The sequence below is a fragment of the Cheilinus undulatus genome, linkage group 18 (genome assembly GCF_018320785.1).
Source record: "Cheilinus undulatus linkage group 18, ASM1832078v1, whole genome shotgun sequence".
NCBI classification, from domain to species: Eukaryota; Metazoa; Chordata; class Actinopteri; order Labriformes; family Labridae; genus Cheilinus; species Cheilinus undulatus.
Genome location: NC_054882.1, coordinates 29,996,268 through 30,018,830, shown reverse-complemented (window position 1 = coordinate 30,018,830; position 22,563 = coordinate 29,996,268). Strand labels below are relative to the sequence as shown.

The following is a 22,563-nucleotide window of genomic DNA, read 5'->3' as shown; positions in this document are numbered from 1 at the left end:
AATGTACTCTTAAAAAGTACAAGAACCTCAAATAGCTACCCAATTACAGTAACCTGAATACATGTAGTTACTTTCCACCCCTGCCTGAAGTCGTGCTGAACACTAAAATAACAGCCTAACAGACACGTATAAGTTGCTCAAGCGTATCATTTCTGTTTACAAGAATTTAACCTCCACAAACATCTGGAATCAAGGCTTTCTGAACATCTGCACCCCTCCCACTTTCGATTGGTTTGCTGGCAGAAGACATCCCGAGTGAAAAATGCCAGCAAAACAAGTTATACAAGAGCCGAATTTACACATTCAGAGGAAACTTTGTGCTCTTTCCACTGCACTTTCTCTTAAAATCTGCTAAAGCCGATTTAAACGCGTGTTGTAATACTTTACCTTCACAGTCAGCGAAGGGCGCTTTTCTTTCCATTGTGAGCAGACTGAAGAAACTTTGTAACTCCATCAACTGAGGAAAGCGGAGTCTGAAGTTTATTATTCCACACTTTACGGCTGTCACACACAAAAGCGTCGCGATGAGGAGTATCCCTTCTCGAACAAATAAGTTAACTTTTACATACAGGCACAGGAAAGCTTACCGAGCAGTCCATTTATTTTCTCTTATCTTTTATTCCTGATTGTAAATTCATGCGCATCTTATTATCCTTCCAGCTGTGACTACTCCCCCTGCTCGACGAGAAAAAGAGCAGCGACCGTCGCTGGGGCTTGGAGTCTTTTTATTATCTCCGCATAACTGAGTTTCCATGTGTGGAGAGCAAAACTTGAACTACAGTCCCTGTGAGACAATGGCGCCTCCGATGGAGCTCATACCAATGCGCATGTGCCTTTCTTTTCCGTTATTTCAACTTTACCATGCCAAGGAAAAAAAAAAAACACTTTATTCAGCACGACCCGGATCCGTTTGTAATGCACTGGTGTTCAAAATGAGGTCCTCGAACCCAGATGGGTCTTGAAGGGATGACTCGTATGGCCTCAACAAAATGAATAAAGAACTTTTTTATCTGCCTACTTTTAGGCTAAAAAAGCAACAAAGAATGTAATAGCTGTTTCCCCCTGTCAGTTTTTCAAGTTCAGTAAACTTGCAAGAGAATTTATTAAACTTCTAAGATTTACAGGGGGAAAAACAGGAAGGAGGACTTGATTTTGCCAGGATGCTCAGCCTACGTGTTACTTAACTGCCAGCTCATGTTCTTGATGAACTAATGCACATTAGATTACACAACAAATTTTAGGAACTGGTCAGTCTTGTATTTGTAAGAATGATTTTGCAATACTGACAGAACCATAAAGCGCATGTGAAGTTTTCAATCTGGTTATGAAAGCAATGAGACTTACACTGATGTGTCTTTATAACTTATTAAGTCCAACAAGCACACCCTACGCAATATTGATTATTTGTTTTTATTTGTGACTGAAAACACTATGGAGGGTAGGTGTCAAAGTTGACTGCCAAAATAGGCTTTTTAATCTTTTCAGTTGCAAAGATTTAATTCCATAGGATAGGGTAGGGTTTTTTGTTTGAAAAAATCATGTACTGGATAGAATCAGCACAAGGATAAGATGTATTGTTATGTCAACAGGAGTCACTAAAGACAACCGAAATGTAAAGTTCCTGACAGGAGCTTTCATGAAAATTTAGGATTATCAGTACACATATAAATGAGGACGACAGATTTAAAAGTTTATTAACATAAAAAATAATTAAATTACATTAATACTGAGGAAATGTGGTGTCTATTCTCTTTGCCCAGGCCATAAGGCCTCCAATGATGTCTTTAACGGCGACACCGTCCACTTCTGATCCGCTCATCTTCTCCAAAACCTGCACTGCCTTCTGAGAGTCGTTGCCCAGCTTACAGATCACATACACTGGAGGAAAAACAGCAGAAGAAAAAACACTTTCAGATACAGTGCCTATAAAAAGTATTCACCCACTTGGATGTTTTACGACGCTAAATACTGCACCATCCTCACTGTGAAGCACGGTGGTGGCAGCATCATGCTTTGGGAATGCTTCTCAGCAGTCAACCCTGCAAGGCTTGCACAGGTCGAGGGAAAAAAGAACCCAGCAAGATGTAGGAAAATCCTTATTTTGCAGCGGAACAATGACCCAAGCATACATCGAAAGCTACACAGAAAGGGTTTAAAGACAAAAAGGTGAATGTTCTGGAGTGATCGAATCACAGCCAAAACCTCAATCCAATAGAGAGTTTGTGGCTGGACATGAAAAGGACAGTTCACACCTGATGCCTGTGAAACCTGACAAAGCTTGAGCATATTTGAAAAGAAGAATGGAGTAAAATTGCAGAGTCCGGATGTGACAGCCTGATTGAGATCTATCCACACAGACTCAGTGCTGTGACTGCAGCCAAAGGTGGCTCTACTAAATACTGACTTGAAGGGGGTGAATTTATAAGGGGATTTTTATGTGGTCACTTAAAAAGCCAAATTACATTAACCATGAAAAAAAACAGTAAAAAGGTAACACATCCTTGGTAAAATCATTGTAAATATGAGTAACTACATGCACCCATTTAGAAATACATATTTACTTAAAGACACTCAACGGTTACTACAGTACATGAGAATTTTTTTTTCATTAAGGATATTACGATAAAAAAACCCATTAAAATCATAATTCATTTTGTAAGACTTTCCAAATGCTAAGCTAAAGCTTTATAAGTCTAAATTTAGTTCATTAACAAAAGGACGCACAACACAGTGAATATCCAAAACCTCACCAAAATAACATTTTGAATATTCATTTCTCTGAACCAGGCCAGCTGCTAAGGTTGACTGGACTTGTTTTGGAAAAGGAGTCACTTAGCAACCCCATTACAGCGTGCTACTAGCTGTCCAAAACAAGCCTCCATGCAGCAGTATGAGTGTGCACCAAGGAGTGTGAATATGCAGGAGTGGCTCTCTGTGCCTGTTCATTTCAAACAGACACTGAATGGTGTTTTGACATGTTACCTGGAGGCTGGCAGTCACCTGCCATCTGCTGTTTCAATTGGCTGATTTTCTCCTGAAGTAATTGAATATGTTCACTCTTTCTCTCCTCTAAACTTGAAAGGGAAATGTCTGGTTATTATATAAGGAGAATAATCACAAGGAAATGGAGGACAGGATGAGAATGCAGTATGAAATCATAAGCGGTAACTGTTGTGCCTTCCTCATGAAAAGGATACTGAGAGAGAAAGGTAAGTGGCATATATCCACTTCCACAGGAGGGCGCACATCCAACAAGAGATGGGGTTCTGCATTGTCCATTATGGATTTATAATCCTGGAATTACATTATAACAGACTTTAATGCACAAATACTCAAAACTTACTAATCGTAGGGGTGTTGGTGTTATCTTCTGAAAGAAAAAACAATGATTTATATCTTCAGTTAAACGGGGAAACCAGAATACCCTCAGCCAATGTTAAAATGTTGCCTGTATTAGTATTTGGGGAGTAATCTGAACATTTTAACTGCTTTTCCTGAAATTGCAGGAAACAAAACTGTTTCTAACTAGAGCTCCTTGCACAATCTCTGTTAAAGCCCAATCAATCATGATCCCCATCTCTGCGCTTAATGACTCAGCGGGTTTGAAAGCGCCAATTCTGCAGAAACATAAACAGATGCAATCCACTACTGCTGCTCTCTGTGCCAAATAGAACATATTATTCTTTCCCATAGAAAATCTACAGGCGCATTTTAACTCATTTCCCATTTAGGGCTGGGTCAGTGCTGAGATGTAATCAGTTTATGAATGCACAAGAAAAAGGAGAAAATTGTGACTAATCATAGAATAATCAGCGCTAAATACAGGGAGTCACGCAAAAGCCAACAGTTGGGGTTTATGTTCCTTACCTGTACAGTGATCCTCTGATCTCTGGAGAGCAGGTTGAGTCTGCGGCACTGGAGCACATGGAAAATAAGGCAATGAAAGACTTCCTTTAATGTGTGCCATTAAATGGTAAAGTCCAATTGATGTAAGAAACTGTTCTTATCACTTAAAAAAGCAATTTTACATTCCTTTGTAGAGTGCATGACCCGATGATATGAGTACTATCATTTTTTACCAACCTTATCAGTGGCAGCAGACCCACAGAAAGCCTCATAGTCCATTAACTGGGTCACACTGGGGTTCTCTCCACACACAGCACAGCCAGCTTGCTTGGGCCGCAACTTGATGGACCTGAATCTAGTATCTTGGGCGTCAAACATCATCAGCTGCTGTCCACAGGAAGCTGGCACACTATGTCAAGGAAAGGCTGCTTGGTGGTTGCTTATACACTGGCAAATCTGTGCATCCATAGCATCATTCAGGTGTTTTGATAGGGATAAAATGCATAACTTAGCCTGGGTGTTCCAACATAAGAAAGACAGCAGGAAAGGGCAGAACTATTCTATTATGTGAATCTTAAGATCAACTTGAGATCACCTTTTATCAAAGTAGCTTTGTAATAGTCCTCAGACCAGTGGAAATGCAGAGTTCAGAGAATGCAGACAAAAATATTTCTGTTTTAACTTTATCAGTCAAAAAACTAACCATCCTTAGCTTGGCTTATGTGAAACCCCTTTCAGTAACTTTCTGTTGATTCATTCAGCTGTCTAGGCAAAAAAAATCTAATTTAAGCAACAAAATAGCCAAAGGAGGTACTTTGTGTAATGGAGGAAGGATGGAAAAATCAAAGGATACAGCCTTGTCCAGAGGCAATCTTGAGGACCTCCAATGCTTGGATACAGCCCATTATGCCTGGAACTTTAAGAGAAGATTAACAGTTTTTCCAATAGCTGTTATTTATGTGCACTAGTCTAGAGGTGGGACAAACAATAATACAGTCTTTCCTGGCTTATGTGAAACAATTATTAAAACATTGATATAGAATTCTAAAAGAAATTAGGCCCCTTAACACATTTAGCTGGCAATTGGCTCAGAGCATCACAACAACATAACCCCTCACCATGATGCTTATGACATGATTTAAGCTTACAAGATGCAAGGTGACTGGATAAAGAAGCAGATAAGAAGTTCACTAATAGCTACAAAAGAAAGGGAGGACAGCAGGACAAAGTTGGGCAGCTGCAAAATGAAGTTACAGTGCCTACAAAAAGTATTCATCCCCTTGGAATTTTTTTACCCATTTATTGATTTTAAATCAACAAAATATTCACCCTCCAAGTCAGGATTTAGTAGATGTACCTTTGGCTGCAATTGCAGCACTGAGTCTGTGTGGATAGGTCTCATTCAGGCTTGCACATCTGGGCACTACAATATTACTCCATTCTTCTTTGCAAATCTGCTCAAGTTCTGTCAGGTTGAACAGGGATCTTGTGTGAACTCTTTTTCAAGTCTAGCCACAAATTCACCAATAGATTGAGGTTTGGGCTTTGACTCAGTCACTGCAGATGATCACTTACTTATCTTTAACCATTTCTGTGTAGCTTCTGCTGTATGCTTTGTATCAGTGTCTTACGGGGGAATAAATGTTCTACCAAGCCGTAGTTCTCTTTCAGACTAAATAAGATTGTCCTCTAGGACAAAAAACTTTCTTCCACTTGACCATGGAGTCACACACATGTCTTTTGGCAAACTCTAGTCAAGGTTTAATGACTTTTCTTCAACAGTGGCTTTCTCTTTGTCCCATAAAGCTTTAAAACCCGGCTACAGTTACTGTATGCAAAGTCTCTCCCATCTCACCTGCTGTAGCTTGTAACTCCTCAGAGTAGTGATAGATGTCTTGGTGGCCTCTCTTACTAGTCTCTTTCTTGCACAGTCACTCAGTTTGAGGACAGCATGATAAAAGCAGATTTTTACATGTGCTATATTTCTTCCATTTCTTGATGATGGAGTTAACTGAATTTTGGGGGATGTACCTTGTAAATATTTTTATAGGCACAGTACAGTATAATAAGTGCTAAGAGGTTAACTGACACCAAATTCCACAGAAAAGATACGTTGATCTTGCAATTTTCCATTTGCATTGTAATTGTCATATTTGTTCAGTAAAGCATTAAAAATTAAGTATAATTACATGATCATCTTGAAATGTTAATAATCACTGACGAATCACTGTATAATGATATTGTTATTGTGATCCATGTATCACATATTGCACATTTGGTGTCATTATCCTGTGATTCCCACTCCCACTGCTGTCAGTATTAAGTTTAATGGTTTCTGTTCAGATAATACTCACCCACTCCTAACACCCCTCCATCAGAACAGTTTGTAACTGTCTCTGGGGGTGGGGGCACAGGGTACAGGCATCTGTAGCATGGGCCCCCATGGTAGTTATATACTGTCAGCTACACAAACAAAGAAGACAACTTTGATGCTGTTTAGTTGCATTAAACTATCTAAAACAGCTTAAAGACTCTAAAAATAAGAAGAAGCCTTTCTAACTTACCTGCCCCTCCATTCTGAGGGCACTTGCTGACACAAGAGGTTTGCCACTGAGCACACAGGCATCATTCACCAGATAGCGAGTGGGGACATTGTCTGAACAGTCAGCTACAATATCATATATGAGGTCAGCAAAGTCAAGGTGTCATCACTAAGTGAGTTTATATTATTGTTTAGATATGAACTAAAATTCATCTAATGTGGTATAAATATAGATGAGCTCTGTAAGACGAGTTCATGTCAAAGAACCTTGTCACATGTCTGTTTTACAGATGCAAGTTTGGCTCTTTGCTGCAGGATACTGTTGAATGAGTTGTAAGGCGTTCTCTGGCGAGAGCTGCAGGTGATACGGGATACACTCAACTGTCGAGTTCAACCTGGAAAAAAATATAATGATTCGAAGTAAAAATTAAATGAACAAAAACTTGCTATTTACAGATTACATAATAATGTAATAGCTGAGGTAAGTCCTGGGTAATCTAAACAAACTGTAAAACTCAAATATTCATTTCATACTACTAACCTTGAGAGTACATACCAACATCAAAAAAGTGCAACATCAGCAAAAAGAGGATCATGAGAATATATTCTTTCACACATGACTCTTGTATTTCCAGTGCTATCATGCATGTAGTAAGATAACATTAATCAACAATTACTAAAGGTACTACTCAACTGTGTAGAAGATTTTGCTAGTCAAAGAAATAGTGCCCTCATGTGGTCATGCCTGTGTATCATATATGTAAACTACAGTAGGCCCACTGTTAGAGGAAAAGCACCTAAAACAGCTGTCTCCAAAATAACTTGTTTTCACAATATTTGTAGACTTGGGAGAAATACACAACCAAATATAACCTGTAGTGAGACTGGAAAGCGCCAGCATGCATTATACAGCAACCAAGGGGGTCGTCAAAAATGCACCAATTATCATAGTTACGGGACATTGACTAATCATATCAACAAAACTCTATTGCTCAGGTCTGTTTATGCAGTAATAAATATCTAAAATGCTCTCAGTTAATGTTGCTCTACAAATACTGATACAAATGTGCTTCTGACTTTATTACAATGTACTAGGGAATTTCATCCATTCCGTACCTTCTAACTGCACTGGCTGCTGACAGAGCCTTAGCCTGACACTGGTTCTCCTCTCCATGAAGCACCTGTCTGTGCAGGTTACTGAGCTCAACCTCATCATAGTCTAGCAGGCCCAGGCGCCCTGCAGAGACACAGACAAAAAAGTCAGACAGGCTTTCAAAAATATATCATGACCTATTAATCATGGCAAACACTAAAGATTAAACTAGACGATCAGGGTGCAAACTTGCTTGTATCTTCTGTTAGCACTTATATATACCACTCAGCCAACGTGTAGTTAGAGCTCACTAAAGGCGTAATTCTATGGGTTTTATCAATTAAACTCCCTGAGGGTGGATAATGTCATGTATTTTTAGGGGGGGAGTTTTAAAAGAATAATCTTGGTTGAAAATATTTACCTGATAGGATACATTTTTATACAAAAACCACTTTATATATATATATATATATATATATATATATATATTTAATTTATATATACAGATTAAAGTTGAATAAAATCAACCATAATTTACAAAGAAAAATCAGACAATAGCATGAAGGTTACTGATTTGATTTATTGTACAACAGGTCATTATTCAAGCATTATTCAACAGGATTACCTACCAATTCCTGCAGCAGCAAGATATTGAGCCAGGGGGCAGCCCAGTCCTCCACAGCCAACAACCAGTACTGAAGTCTTGGATAAGTTCAGCTGACCTGGGCAATCAAGCGTCACAGTGTTGTGTTCAGTCAAGACTTAATCTCTTTTCATAAAAGTTTATTGTTCTGTATATCAAAATAGCACAGTCTTACGCCCTCCATACCTTGTACACCCAGCTCAGGCAGGAGGAGCTGTCTGCTGTACCGCATTATATCCTCATTGCTGAGGGCTGCTTTGGCTTTCAAGGGGGTCAGGGGGGTCACTTTGTCATTCAGTTCTAATACTGAGGTATGGTTCTAGTGCAGAAAAACAACAAAGAGGTATAACAGATAGAAATGTTAACTGTCTGCCCCCATAGCAAACTGAGCTACATTTCAACTGTGACCATGCTTAACCATTTTAATATCTCGGTGCATACTTACTTACATATACCTATGTATGCATCTTTTGTACAATATCATATACATAGATACACCTACATATGCTATCCCTGTGCAAGAATACATGCATAAACCCAGCTATATATGCAAATTATGTGCATTAGGGCTATGTGCAATTATACCAACACTTTAAATAAACAGGCCAAGGACAAATGTGCAATTTTCACAAGCACATCTAAACATGTGCAATACATCAGCACTTTAGCACTCTACCTTTTGCTTACCTTATGCATTTAACAGTAATGGTCACTTAATACCAAGTCAGTGTTCCACATAATTACACAATCATCTCCTTCTGTATTGTTATATATGGGTCTTTGTATACTAATGTACTCTTTATGTTGTTTGGTCTCTGCGTGTTGTCTAGTTATATGAATATGTTTTATTTTCCATTATGTGCATGCTTGATGTACACTTTGATTTGTATACCATCAACCTGCTAGGGACAACAGATGGAAATTAGCCTGTAACTACAACCAAATTAGAAAGTTCTCTGTATCTTTTCTGTCTTATATCAGGGACCACTTCTCAGCAAAAAAAAAATCGCGGGGATGTAGAAACAGTTCGCTGCCGACTAGCTTAAAAAGCCAAAAATGTCAGAGATTATTTAAGAAAGCATAACTGACGTAAAAAGACTGTTATTGCTGTTTTGTGTGATATAGAGGGGGAATCTGGAGTACGCGAAAAGCAAAATGCACCCTAAAGTCAGGTGAAAATCAGGACATTTAGAGAATTAATTTGTAAGTTTCACCAGTCTTTCATCAAAACCTCCGTACCTTTTCCAGTTGTGCCAGTTTATTCTTCAGTGCATAAATCTCTTTCTCTTTCTCCTTTAGCTGTTCTTTCAGTCGGAGCACGTCCTGGGCCATGACTGTCACCAGGTAGATGTACGTGCATTTATTATAAATGTAACTCAAAACAGAAGTCACGACTCAGTCGCTGCCTTGTTCACTCGCGTCCATGAGCACACCACACAAACTTCCGGGTTGACCACGTGACAAGAGGACCACGTGGCAGGGGAGACGAGGCGCTGGTGTAATTTTGACGAAAACAAAGTTAGATTAAATTAGTGAGTTGATAAGTAGTTACACAAATGCTTTAATATATATATAAACAAACAAATGCTTTAATATTAACAATGAAAGGGAAATGGTATTTTTGCCACAATCACGCTTTTTCCCCATTATTCCAGGGTGCTCTACTGTAATCTTACACTATTTTTTCTACAGGTTCAGGCGTAACGGTTTAAAACGTGACCTTGTTAATCAGCATTGCGTATTCATTATTTTTTCTAACATAATAAAGTTTTTTTTTAGAGAAAAGAACAGCCGTTTTATGGGAAAGTTAGTTTTTAACGTGTGTTGTAACCTTAACTCCAACCGCAGACGTATTTGACTGAAAGATGCCGTTTAGGTCACTCTTTAAACTGCTACACCAATAAGTCAGTTTTTTAACAGACAGATGTCATGGTTTTGTTTGTGTTTGTAGTTTGAATAAAAATCCCACACTGACCATCCGTCTTATTGATTATGTCTTGTGAGCTCCATCCTGTAGACCTATGGTTGCCTAGTGTTAATGATCACCTATCAGAGGAAGATAAGGGTTCACTCTGCCTCTATTCTGCAGCCACAAACACTCAGGCTTGGAGATGAGGCTACTGCACTCACACCGGCAGAGAGAGTGACGCGCTCAGTGGTTAAGAGAGCCTCGGTCCTCCCTCCTGCTCTTCACATGATCTGTAATTCTCACCGAGACTGGAATGAGGAAAGGAGCGACAATAACGATGGTTGAGCAGAGCCACAATCTCTTTTTAGTGCGTTTACTTTATTCGGCGACAATCTGGCTGACATTTATTCACTGCACGTATGGAATCCCCTGGACAGAAGAAAAGGTGAGTTAATTGAGATGATTCGTGTCATTTCTAGTTTTTAAGATACTATCAAATAGCCATGATGTTTTCACACATGAACCAGTCGAAGTAAACGACGAAGCCTATAAGAACTTGTCACAAGTAGCTCGTATAGGAATCAGTAATTATGCTGTTAAAAGGCTCAAATGATTACTGGCTGTTACCAAAAATATGTTCTTTACTTGGTTTAATCATTCTAACGCATTTGCATCCAAATCTTAATTTACTGTGTTAGAATTTTTTTCTAATTGTATTGAAAATGTCATTTAAATCCTGATCATATTGTGTGTCTATTTGAGTGTTCTCTGTTAAGATGAAGATAATTGGTCCTTTTAATACTAGTTAAAGAAAGTGAAACTTAAAATTAGTGAATTTATTTCCTGGTATTTTAAGTAGCCTATTGATAACCCTCTTCACTGTTCCCTGCCATTGTTGTGTAATTCTCCAGAGATGCACCTACTTACGCCTGGACATTCATGCCCCTCATCTATGTTGTTCTTCCCCTCTCCTCTTTCCTGGTTGCTATGGTAGCACGGTGATCCTCATTGATCCTCCAATTGCAGGTCTTGGTATTTATAGACCTCAATTGGACCCCTATTTTAACGCTCTGTGAGCTTGGTGTACCCCAGCTCTTTGGAGGACTAAAGTCTAGGTTACCACATAATTATACCTTCAGTGTTGTACCCAGCCACTCTGTTATTACAGGGCTGATGTACCATTTACTCAGTGTAGGCTAGACTCATACTATGGACTTGTTTTTGGAAGTGAATGTTTTGATGTGCAAGGAATGGATTTGGGTAATAAAGTGAACCAAAATGGAAATATGATTTATATGACAAAAGAAGCAGAAAAATGCTTAAATGTACTGGTGCAAGCTTCTCTCAAATAGATAGATAGATAGATAGATAGATAGATAGATAGATAGATAGATAGATTAGTTTATGTCAAAAAACATGTTTCAGCCTGTACAAGAACAAAAACTGTGCAACAGCTACAGCTGTTTTGAAGAAAATATAAAGGACTAAATATAAACTGAATTTGAATTTTAAAAAATCATAAAATAAAATGAATTGATAATAAGATTCGAGTTTGACAAGGTTTTTAGTATTTTATTAGTATATACAAATATGTGTGCATTGATAGTATGGTTGCAAGATGTGCAATCTGGTCCAAAAATGCTGACTAGACATGATCAGAAGTACAAAATCCAAGGGTGTGGGCAGATTTACATGAGGTAGAGAAGATAATTTAAGAGAGTTGATTAATTAAAGAGTGCATAAAAAGTTAGGAAACTACAACTGAGTATTATTTGAGTTACAGTGAATAGAATAATAATGTACAGGATTTGAGTATAATAGATTGAATTACTAATTAGTACCATAAATAGATAAATTAGTGAAAAATACGCATGTAAGGTTAGGCATTTTACCACAGTGAATTAAGTTACAGTCAGTAGACTAATTAGTGCAGATATGCATGAGGTGAGGCATTTTATAACAGTGATTTAAGTTCAGTCATTTACCACAGTGAGTTATCTTACCATAGTGAAGGCATTTTTCCACAGTGATTTGTCTTACCATAGTGAAAGAATTTTACCACAGTGAGTAATCTTACCATAGTGAAGGCATTTTTCCACAGTGAGTTATCTTACCATAGTGAAAGCATTTTACCACCGTGAGTTATCTTACCATAGTGAAGGCATTTTACCACTGTGAGGCATTTTACCACAGTGAGTTATCTTACCATAGCGAAGGCATTTTACCACTGTGAGTTGTCTTACCATGATGGAGGCATTTTACTTCAATGAGTTAATTTTGCATAGTGAAAGCATTTTTCCACAGTGAGTCATCTTACCATAGTGAAGGCATTTTTCCGCAATGAGTTATTTTACCATAGTGAAAGCATTTCACCACAGTGAGTTATCTTACCATAGTGAAGGCATTTTACAACAGTGAGGCATTTTACCACAGTGAGTTATCTTGCCATGGTGGAGGCATTTTACCACTGTGAGGCATTTTACCACAGTGAGTTATCTTACCATAGTAAATGCATTTTTCCACAGTGAGTCATTTTACCAATGTGAGGCATTCTGCCACAGTGAGTTATCTTACTATAGTGAAGATAATTTACCCCCTAGTGTGGCATTTTACCACTGTGAGAGATTTGACTAAAGTGTTAGGCATTTTATAGTTCTGTGAGTCATTTTACCACATTATATTTTACCACAGTAAATACTTTTTACACAGCATGAGGTGTTTTATCACTGTGAGAGATTTTACCAAAGTGTGAGTCACTTTACCGTATATGAAGTCATTGTATTGTAGGTGATTCTGATTGACATTTTAAAGCATTCTGGTGTTTTGAGGATCAAATTGATCAAAGAAAAAAGATAATCTGGGAATTGTAGTCTGCCTTGAATGCGTCCCATTGATGGCTTTTGATTGGAGGTGTGAGCAGTGTAAAATACTGACTTAACAAAGACAATGCTCTGATATTCACTATCAGCTCTCCTGGCTCTGTTATTCCCCTCTGTTCAAGTTTGTTACCAGGACAACCATGGTTCCCTACAGGTGAACTTTGAGACCAAATGAAAAAGAGCCATGGGATTTAGGGGATCAATATGTTTTCTTAACCTATGACTGTAATTTCGAGAGCAGTGAATCGATCCTCATAGCACCTGCGTCCGGATTTATTTGGCCATGCTTTTATTGAAAACTAATTGAGGTGAGGTGTTTTACAAACATAACTTTACTAGCAAATGAGAGAAAGGGCATGTTAATGAGAACACTTCACTTTGAGATATTGTTTTTTTCTGAAGGAGCCTTTTGTGCAGTACTGAGTCCATTCAATCAACATCTATTCACACCACTCTGATTGGCTCTTCTGTCTCTCTAAGGAGGCCCTAGTGAACATCACAACTTGTCTAGTGTTTGATTAAACCTGACCAAAATATCCAACACATATTTTTGTCATCATTTTGTTTGCTTTGGACATTTTAGGTATGTGTTATAGTTATTAATTACAGTAAAATTCCCTTTGAGAAGGATTTTCCCCACTAAGCAACTAGACCATCGAAAGAAAAAAATCCACTGTTGTGAGATTCTGTGACTGGTTTCCCTTATGCTCTGTGTCACCCTCTGTGTTGCTTCATTTGTGTGGGTTACATCGGATGAAGACTTCCTCTAAGAACTGTATGAAAGTCATCCAGCTGTTGCAAAACACATCTGTATACTATGTTCGCAACACGGCAGTTGAAGTTAACTTGTCTTTATTAAGAAAATAATGGCTCATTAAATAAACACACACCAGTCATAAACATACTTCTCTGCTTTATATAACAAGAGCACTGTGCTTTTTCCCATCTAAAGTGTGTTATCTTGGTTTGTTTCCTCTGTTTCTGCTCAGCTCCGTCACAGGGCTGTCACGCTAACACAGGATGAAATCCGTACCGCCATGTCTCACACTGACCTGGAGCAGATGTGGCAGAGAGACCTGAGGCCGCTGTTGGTTACCAGGTACCCAGGCTCTGCAGGAAGCCAGGCTGTACAGCAGGTGAGGTGTTTTTTTTCTTTTTTTTTTTTTTTTTTTTTTTTCAGCAGGATGACGTGTCATGTCTACATGACTACAAGACAAATATGCACTGTAACTTCCCTATCACATATAGAAACTGTACTGCATCAGGTAACAAAACTATATGATTAATGATAAGGATTAAGCACTTATAGGCTTGGGCTGACATTTGGCATTTGGGCAATCATCTGTATGTGCATTTTATCATACAAATCAGTTATAAAAATAATATAAGTGTGCTTCTTTTTCTTTACTTTATTTCTAGCCTTAGAGACTCTGCTATGCACCTCTGTTTCAAAGCCTTTGTTTGCATCCACAGTTAGCCAACTCCTTGTAACCAGTGCGGATCAGTATACCACAGCTTGTCTAATTTTAAAGAGTGTTAATCAGTGTCAGGAACTACTAGTAATCAGTATCAGCCCTGAAAAATCAATATCAGTCAACACCTAATACAGGGTGCCACAGCACTTAAACTTTGTTCTTATATTCTAACCACAATATTGAATTTAAAACTTTATTGCACTAAATACATACTTTACCATAGTACCACATTGTTTTGTTATACGACATTGCACTTTTTGTTTTATTCCTACTTATACTGCACCTTATATTGTAACTTCATATCATGTGTCCTTCATATTTACTTTATTACTCCCTACTGTATCATGTTGAAAAGTTTGACTGTTCACTGTTGTTTAATTAATGCATTGCTATTATTCATACCATGTCACATTATCTTCTCTTGTCCAAAACATCTGAAATCTCATGTATAGTTCACTTTATTCTTTTCAGACTCAGTTGCATATGCTTACTGTTTTGTTTATTGATCATATTTTTTATTTATATATATTTACCTTCTTCTTATCTCTGGTTTTGTGTTGCTACAAATTTTTGAATTTTCCCTCTGCACATCAGTAAAAGGGTGCTTTCTCTTATCTCATTTTTACCTGAAAGAAAGCAATACTTTTGGCAACACTGTGGCAAATATTTGCTGTAATAAGCAACTGAAATAAAACTGGTTAATACCTTTAAGCAAATCTTTCAAATTATTGCCCCTGTATATTTGAAAAAAAAATATAACCAGTTCAGAAAAATCTCACAAACAGTCTGTGATTTATTTGAATGTATGAAGCAACTTGTTTTATTTCAGAAATGTGATCGCCACAAACAGGATAGCAAAAAAGTGAAGGTGGGTGGAAGGAAGGATACAGAGTGAGTGCTTTTTGCTAACAAGTTATCTTTGTTTTGTTCACAGCATATCAAAACAACATTAACTTCTCTTGGAGCAGGCTGGGATGTAACAGAAGATAAGTTTGTGTCACAAACACCCTATGGCCCCCTCCCTTTCACAAACATTATCGCCACCCTCAACCCTTCAGCCAAGCGCCGTCTGGTCCTGGCCTGTCACTACGACTCTAAATATTACCCTCCACAGTGGCATGGGGTGGAGTTCCTGGGTGCTACTGACTCTGCCGTACCCTGTGCCATGATTTTGGAGCTGGTACGAGCATTGGATACAGAACTGACAGCTCAGAAGGTAATATAACCTGGCATTAAATTTAAATATACAAAATACAAAAATTTAGGTGATGCATTTTACTTGTCATTCTGTTTGAAAGAAACCCTGCATACTGAGATAAACTGATCATATTGGGTGAATATTTGTGTCTTTTAAATGTATTTTTATATGTTATACAGAGATTCACCAGGTTTCTACAGTTTTGAGAAAATCTGAAAAACAGATTGGCATGTAGACCACCATTACAGTGCAGTGCACTCTGGGTAGTGATGTCCATTGGTTGCATTGTTGTTCTCAGTTCTGGTGGTCCTTTGGAAGAAGAACAATGCAAAAATTTGGCATCACTTCCTAGAATGCTTAGCACAACAATAGCAGCCTACAAGTAAATCATTTTTTAAAATCTTCTAACATGTTGAAATTTAGTGTATTTCTCTGTACAACACACAAAATCTTCTGGTTATAATATTAAGAAAATGGGTTTAAAGCATCAAAAAGGGGCAAAAGTAGTGAAATGTAGCAAAAAAGGGCAAAATAGGTTAAAAGTGGCAAACAAGTGGAAAACAATGGCAAAAAGCAGCAAGATATGGGTTAAAAGTGGAGAAAGAAGTGCCAAAAAGGGTAGAAAAAGTAGTAAAATGGGTTCAAAATGAGCATGAATGAATACTTTCCAGATTAAACCCCAGTAATAGGGTGGCATACTGTATGTTTAAGCTCAAAAATAGGATAACTTTTTGCCAGGAGGCTAGCACCAATGCTACTGATCCAACACACATGCATTGATATCAGTAAATCACAACTGGGGAGGGCTCATTCTCTGGGGTTTTCAGGGGCCCAGCCAACTCTGTGGGTAAATGTCCATTTATAGGGGAAGATTTCAAGAGTTACTTGAAATGGAGGGGTAGGGGTCTGAGTGTTTAAAAGAGCTCAAGTCCAGCAGGTGCGAAGGGTATAAATTAGTTTGGTTGTAACTTCCAGCTTCAAGTCAGATGCGGTGTTACAACCAGGTATATAACCAGCTGGTGCACTCAGCACTCAGCACATTCTGTACATCAAAAGCCTACACAGTCTGTTAAACATACTTAAAGTGGTTTCCTTCTTAATGACTGAGCCAACCTTTACTCTGAAACAAATTTACTGGTATTTAAATCATTCCAGGAACAAATTATAAGATGTTTCCTCTTTTACCACAATTACACCAGCAGCAGCAGCATTAGACTGTGAGCCGTTAAGGAAAAACATTTAGTATTCCTGAAGCTTGTTCCTGTCTGGCCTTTTCTGCTTCCATGGCCGAGCTCAGAATCCCGGTCTGGTGGGTGGACAGCGACAAGGCCTGTGACAGTGAGAGATCAACCAAGGGACATGTTTATAAGACTCAGCTGTCTGTCAGAAAGGTCACTGTGGGAGTAGCTGACACACTGAATACAAATACATTTGCTGCCTTTGAGGGTGACACTATCGTTGTTACGGCTAAGTAAAGACATAAAAGGAAATGAAAATTTACGTTGGTGTTATTTCCACGGAAAGTTTCACAACAATGACACCATCATATGAGCCTCTGAAGAACATGTTTGTGTTAGTGTAGTCTGAAGCCACTAGGTGGCAGCAAAACTCTGGAAACCCAAGCTCCTGCATCACATGTCTGTTTCCTTTCTCCCTCCCATGTAGCGTTCCAGTCCTGACCTGACCCTGCAGTTGCTTTTCTTTGATGGCGAGGAGGCTCTCTTCCACTGGGGCCCCACAGACTCCCTTTACGGCTCTCGTCACCTGGCCCAGAAGATGGCGAGCACCCCCCATCCCGCAGGAGAGACTGACACCAACCAACTACACGGCATAGTACATCACCGTTTACTCACTCTGCTCTGTCTAAACCACACGAGATTAGCATAATCTCATGATAACAGCCAAGATCATCCCCTTTGTTAGCCCCTATCATCTTCAGTTGAATCTCCATAATAGCCCTGATCTGTCTTAGACCACACAGAGACTAAAGTGAGGGAGGTGAACGTCTTAAAATAGTGTTGTATTTCAAATAAATCTCAAACATTTCATCATTTGGGAGGTTTGGGTGTCTTGTTATCAAACATAATTTATTATACCTTCTAGATAACAAGACTTTGTGTTAATTGTTGTAGGTTTGGATACACAGTTTACATTTTTATCAACAAATTCAAACTTTCCTGTGTGAGCAGTCAGAGATAAGGCGGACTCTTGAATAACTTAGTGTGTGTGCATGATTTAAGTAGCTAGAGAAATGTATTCTGTGTGTCCTGCAGAGATAGCGCGCATAGATGTCAGTGTGTTGCACCACCCTGACTCATTGCAGAGCTTCTGAGGAGTGATAAATCCAGTTAGAGAGTTGTCTTAAGGATGAGGATAAGGACTCTCATTTGCCCTCCTCTGTTTTGTTTGTTTTTTCCCTCCAGGATCTGTTTGTGTTGTTGGACCTCATCGGTGCCCCAAGCCCGCGCTTTGGAAACCAGTTTCCCAACACAGTGAACTGGCTCACCAGACTGCAGGAGATTGGTGAATAATTAGATGTTTTACTATTATGTCAATACTGTTGATAACCATAGATGAATGCTGAAATCATTCTAGACTGTCAAAATATCAGAGGCTGATACAGCTCATCTGTGAAGACTTTACTTCTTTACCAGATTTTTTTTTTTTAAACCAATCTGTTTCAGCTCTGGCGGATGATTTAAGTAAATGGTAAATGGACTTGAGCCGAGGTTAGAATTGTAGAAAAGAAAAATTGGACTGCTGATCAGTGGTCCAAAGTTCTGTTTTCACATGCAAGTATATTTTGAATTTCATTTTGAATTTTCATTTTTTCGTTAACTAAAACTAAAAAGGGCAGAAATGACTAAAATGAGACTAAAACTTAGAGACATTTCTACTAAAAACTAAGACTAAAATTAAAAATAGCTGCCAAAATTAACACTGGTTGCAAATAGTTGATGGATTTTATTTTTAATTTGAGTGAGATATAAGCTGTAATCATCAAGATTCAAACAAAAAAAAAGTCTTCAAATATTCTACTTTGTGTTAGATTGTCTGGAATGAATGGAAGTTTCACTTTTCTAAATTAAATCACAAAAAAAGAACTATTTCATGATTTTCTAAAATTCTGAGATGTGCCTGTACATAAGAACTTTGTAAAATCAGTTAAAACATAAAAACAAAGTGCAACAAACAAAATTAGAAAAGCACTCAGAGGGCGCAGAACTCCGCCATTAGCCCTATCTCCCAATAGTACAGAATCCTTTAAAATATTGCCTGGATCCAGACGGTGATCTGGATCACTCCCAAAATCGAATCAGTTCTTCCTTACGCCATTTCTGACATTTCCTGAAAATTTCATCAAAATCCATCCATAACTTTTTGAGTTATGTTGCTAACAAACAAACTAACTAACAAACTAACTAACAAACCCTGCTGATCACATAACCTCCTTGGCGGAGGTAAATATTAAGAAACTTGAACCAGCAGCCCTCTGGTTCCCACCCCAAGTCCTAAGGAGCTGAGCTTTTATTGCTCCAGTTTGCTTCAGATTGCCTTGGCTAATTTATCAGTACTGATAATGGTTTATTCTATATTTCACTGGCCAAAACCTCAAATCTCCAAAATCACCACTTTTCAGGGATAGAAAAAAATGCTGTATTGTTCAATTAATTTAACACTAAATGGTCATAGTCAGCATCTTTTTGACACTTTTTACTGATTTAAAATTTTTCAAAACCACCTGACAGTTGTAAAGGGTGACAAATAGCACTGATTTCTGAAAAACTATAGATAAAAAAGGGAGATATAAGATTTTTGCTTGACAAGAGCGATTTATTCAATCATAAAATACATAAACTAGACATTCTCAATTAACATGTGTTCTCTTTCCCTCTTCATACTCCCACTTTCATTCTCAGAACAGCGTTTACACTCCATGAACGAGCTTGTCGATCATCCTGAAAGTGTGGAATATTTCTGGCCTGATCGGCCTATGGGCCCCATCCAAGATGATCATTTACCATTCCTAAGGCGAGGTATGCTCACCATGGAAACACAACATATATCACAAATAATCAAACGTATATTATTTTGCACTGTTAGATGATAACTCCTCATATGTCTCTCTGTCAGGTGTAAATATCCTCCACCTCATCCCCTACCCCTTCCCCTCGGTGTGGCACACGTTTGATGACAACGAGCAAAACTTGGACCGCTCCACCATCCAGAACCTCAACAAGATTTTGCAGGTTTTTGTTCTGGAGTACCTCAATGTCAGACCCACTGTCCCCACAAATCCACAGAATGCCCCATTGTAAAATGTCAACAATATCCTTTCTTTTTTAAATGGAAATATTTCCATTTGCAATTTTTTTAAACTGAAAGAATACACTGTATTTGATGCTTCTTAAACACAAAATGTTCCTACGCCTTAAAGATCAGTCAGATTTGTGCCAACTGAAAAAAAAAAATAACAGTAAATGTTTATAGATTATTGATTCTTTGCAGCATAGGGAAGTCAACAGCTGACATCCACCCCATACATTTTTCTTTCCTCCAATTTCCTGAGATGATGGTTGGTTGTTTTCTCAAAATCTCAATGTAATCCATCCCCTTGTCCCAGGATAACAATTTTACTGTAATATCGAGATTATTCCTTAAGATATGAAGAAATTAACAAAAAAAATCACATGTAAAGGATTAGTTCAGTCAGGCCACTGAATCAATCACTGACATAATTAAGATCAGCTGATCCCACGCAAGCCCTCATCAGCTGATCAGCTGTAGGCCAGCTGATTTGCTCTAAGCACGCTATTGGCTGCCTATTTTAAACTGTTCTTACCTGGCTATGCTCTGCCACTCTGTCTGCAAACCTCCTCCACCCCAGCTCCTCCTTTATTCTGCCTCTGACTTCATCAGTGACAAAGTGGTCCTGACTGAGTTAAACTTGTTTTCAGAATAAAACCTGTGAAGATAATGAGATAAAGAGGCAAATATACTTTTTATCTAGGGAAAAAAATGAATGACTTGAATAGCATGTCCTCTCAGGGCTTCCTACATAGAGCATAAGCTCGCATAAGCTTATTAGAAATCAAGACACATGTTTATTTGGCTATTTTGTCTCTTTAAGTCCCCAGTCTGCAGCAACAAGAACTGGACACAGGATCCTGTGTCTTTAGACTACACTGCTTTCTTTATGTTAGCCTTAACCCCTTATCTACACTGTGAGGAGGCATCTTGATGTCCACACAACCGTCTTCAATCCAGAACCTCAAAAAGAGGAGGAAAGGTAGTTTGGAGGGTGAAAAAAACTTTAAAATTCTGACATTGGCTGCTTTAAATTACATTTAACCACTGAGAGCTCATTGTTTCGTTATGTTTTACTGTGAGAACAGCTGTAGCATGATAACATAACATGATAGATATGTAAAAGATGATTAGTCATGAAGGTCCTGAGAAAATAATGCAAAGCACATGGTGAAACAACTTTTTCCTGCTGATGCTAGAGTACGCATCTTTTCCTCTGCTGTAGCAGATCTGTTCAGTGTTTACAGAGCAAACTTGTCATAGCAGGAAGTAAGTTTATTCAAACACTATATCTTTAGCCCTTCATATCCTGTCATCTTAGAGAGTGAAGTGGATAACTTCCTGTGCTGTTGTTACACATGCCTGTTCTTGTTTGTATGAAATTGTACATCTGATATTTAATGTAGAAACCAGAATAATATACAGCACCAAAACTGGACTTCCTGTATTTTGAGGGTGAAATAAATTATCATGCAGAGTTTGCTTGTCTTCACCATTCTTTGTTTTCTCGTGGTTATAAAAGTTGTTTTTTCTCTGAAGCTTTGACTTTGGATTATTTAAGTTTGTATGAAGAGCTATCAATGCTTTCTGTAATTCTACACTTTTAAAAAGCCAAGACTGGCTCAGGTTTTTCTTCCAGTTTTAAATCTTGTGCTCTCAGTTTGGGACTCCTCTTCCTCAACAGACCAAACACCCCCTTTCATCCCTCCGCCTCACCTCGACAACAATCCCATGATTCATTTAATCCTATCAGGGAGGACCTCCCCTGAATTCCTCACCACCCAAAATCCCTTTCAATCCAGCCCGCTCCCATGAGAACTGAACGGGGCTCTGGCTCAGCTGCAGCTGAAATGTTAGTGATGCCTGGCAACATAGTACACTTACAAACCGTATATCTGGTGTTAAAGCCACAGAGAGGATGAAAAGACTGAAATTGATATTGGTGCCTGATTACGAGCCTGAAAAGTAGAGATCATCAGATATAAGACTATCACTACCATAAATATTAATGCATAAAAAGCTGTTGTCATGTAGCTGACAGCAGCTTGACATTGGACTTGCTGATGTGAGGCTTGCATGTCAGCTGCTCGGCCTTGGACACCCATCCTATGAAGCTCCCACCGCACAGTTTTTGTGCTTCCATTAATGCCAGTGGAAGAATGAAACTCTTTATGGTATCAGTAAAAGTTTGGTGACTTTTATGCACCAATGCGCCTTAGCAGTCGTTGACCCAGCTCTGTGATTTTATGTAGTCTTCCACTCAGTGGCTGAGGTGCTGTTGTTCCTAAACACTTCAACTTTCTAAAATAATCACTTACAGTTGGCTGTGGAATTTCTTAAACCATCTTACTGCAAAGGCGGCATCCATCACAGTACCACGCTTGAAGTCACTCATCTCTTCAGAACAACACATTTTGTGTCACAAATGCTTGCAAATGCCAACTGCATTGCTAGGTGCCTATTACATGTACAGGAAAATAAAATCAACAAATTTATAAGAAGCAATGCTTTCTGCATTTGGGGTGAAAAAAATTCCACAAAGTTTTACACAGGAGTTTTGAAAAACTTTTTATGTATTTGTGCTGGAAAAATACAGTTGCTTGAAATCTGCAGTGTGTTTTATATCCATCCATCTATCCATCTGTCCATTTTCTATACCGCTTATCCCAT

General features: G+C 38.4%; 3 protein-coding genes across 4 annotated transcripts in view; 1 reads left to right on the top strand and 2 right to left on the bottom strand.

The window, feature by feature from the left end:
• Positions 1–743, bottom strand: part of prkd3 (protein kinase D3) — a 77,076-nt gene extending 76,333 nt beyond the window's left edge. Inside the window, exon 1 of one of the 2 annotated variants that reach the window (XM_041812412.1) lies at positions 388–743. The gene's annotated coding sequence lies outside the window, so the exon portion shown is untranslated. The remainder of the gene's footprint in view (positions 1–387) is intronic. The other variant, XM_041812411.1, reaches the window with a different exon arrangement.
• A 933-nt stretch (positions 744–1,676) lies between these two features.
• On the bottom strand, positions 1,677–9,563 carry mocs3 (molybdenum cofactor synthesis 3). Its single transcript, XM_041812828.1, has 13 exons — positions 9,364–9,563; positions 8,311–8,443; positions 8,111–8,203; positions 7,505–7,625; positions 6,709–6,783; positions 6,411–6,528; positions 6,201–6,309; positions 4,700–4,762; positions 4,084–4,247; positions 3,868–3,915; positions 3,198–3,294; positions 2,983–3,090; positions 1,677–1,878 (listed from the first exon to the last, which is right to left on the bottom strand). Exons 1-13 carry the CDS (start codon positions 9,454–9,456, stop codon positions 1,721–1,723), a joined length of 1,380 nt encoding a protein of 459 aa, XP_041668762.1. The 5' UTR covers positions 9,457–9,563; the 3' UTR covers positions 1,677–1,720.
• Positions 9,564–10,222: 659 nt separating this feature from the next.
• Positions 10,223–21,370, top strand: LOC121525788 (glutaminyl-peptide cyclotransferase). Its single transcript, XM_041811915.1, has 7 exons — positions 10,223–10,478; positions 13,902–14,048; positions 15,322–15,603; positions 17,251–17,418; positions 18,009–18,108; positions 19,506–19,622; positions 19,720–21,370. Exons 1-7 carry the CDS (start codon positions 10,347–10,349, stop codon positions 19,902–19,904), a joined length of 1,131 nt encoding a protein of 376 aa, XP_041667849.1. The 5' UTR covers positions 10,223–10,346; the 3' UTR covers positions 19,905–21,370.
• The last annotated feature ends 1,193 nt before the right edge of the window (positions 21,371–22,563 follow it).

Coding starts and splice junctions, on each gene's coding strand:
- mocs3 (XM_041812828.1), bottom strand. CDS start 9,456: ATGGCCCAGGACGTGCTCCGACTGAAAGAACAGCTAAAGGAGAAAGAG. Junction 8,204..8,310: donor GCCTGAGCTGGGTGTACAAG/GTATGGAGGGCG, acceptor TTGATTGCCCAG/GTCAGCTGAACTTATCCAAG. Junction 1,879..2,982: donor AGGTGACTGCCAGCCTCCAG/GTAACATGTCAA, acceptor TTTTTCCTCCAG/TGTATGTGATCTGTAAGCTG.
- LOC121525788 (XM_041811915.1), top strand. CDS start 10,347: ATGAGGAAAGGAGCGACAATAACGATGGTTGAGCAGAGCCACAATCTC. Junction 10,479..13,901: donor TCCCCTGGACAGAAGAAAAG/GTGAGTTAATTG, acceptor GTTTCTGCTCAG/CTCCGTCACAGGGCTGTCAC. Junction 17,419..18,008: donor CCAACCAACTACACGGCATA/GTACATCACCGT, acceptor TTTTCCCTCCAG/GATCTGTTTGTGTTGTTGGA.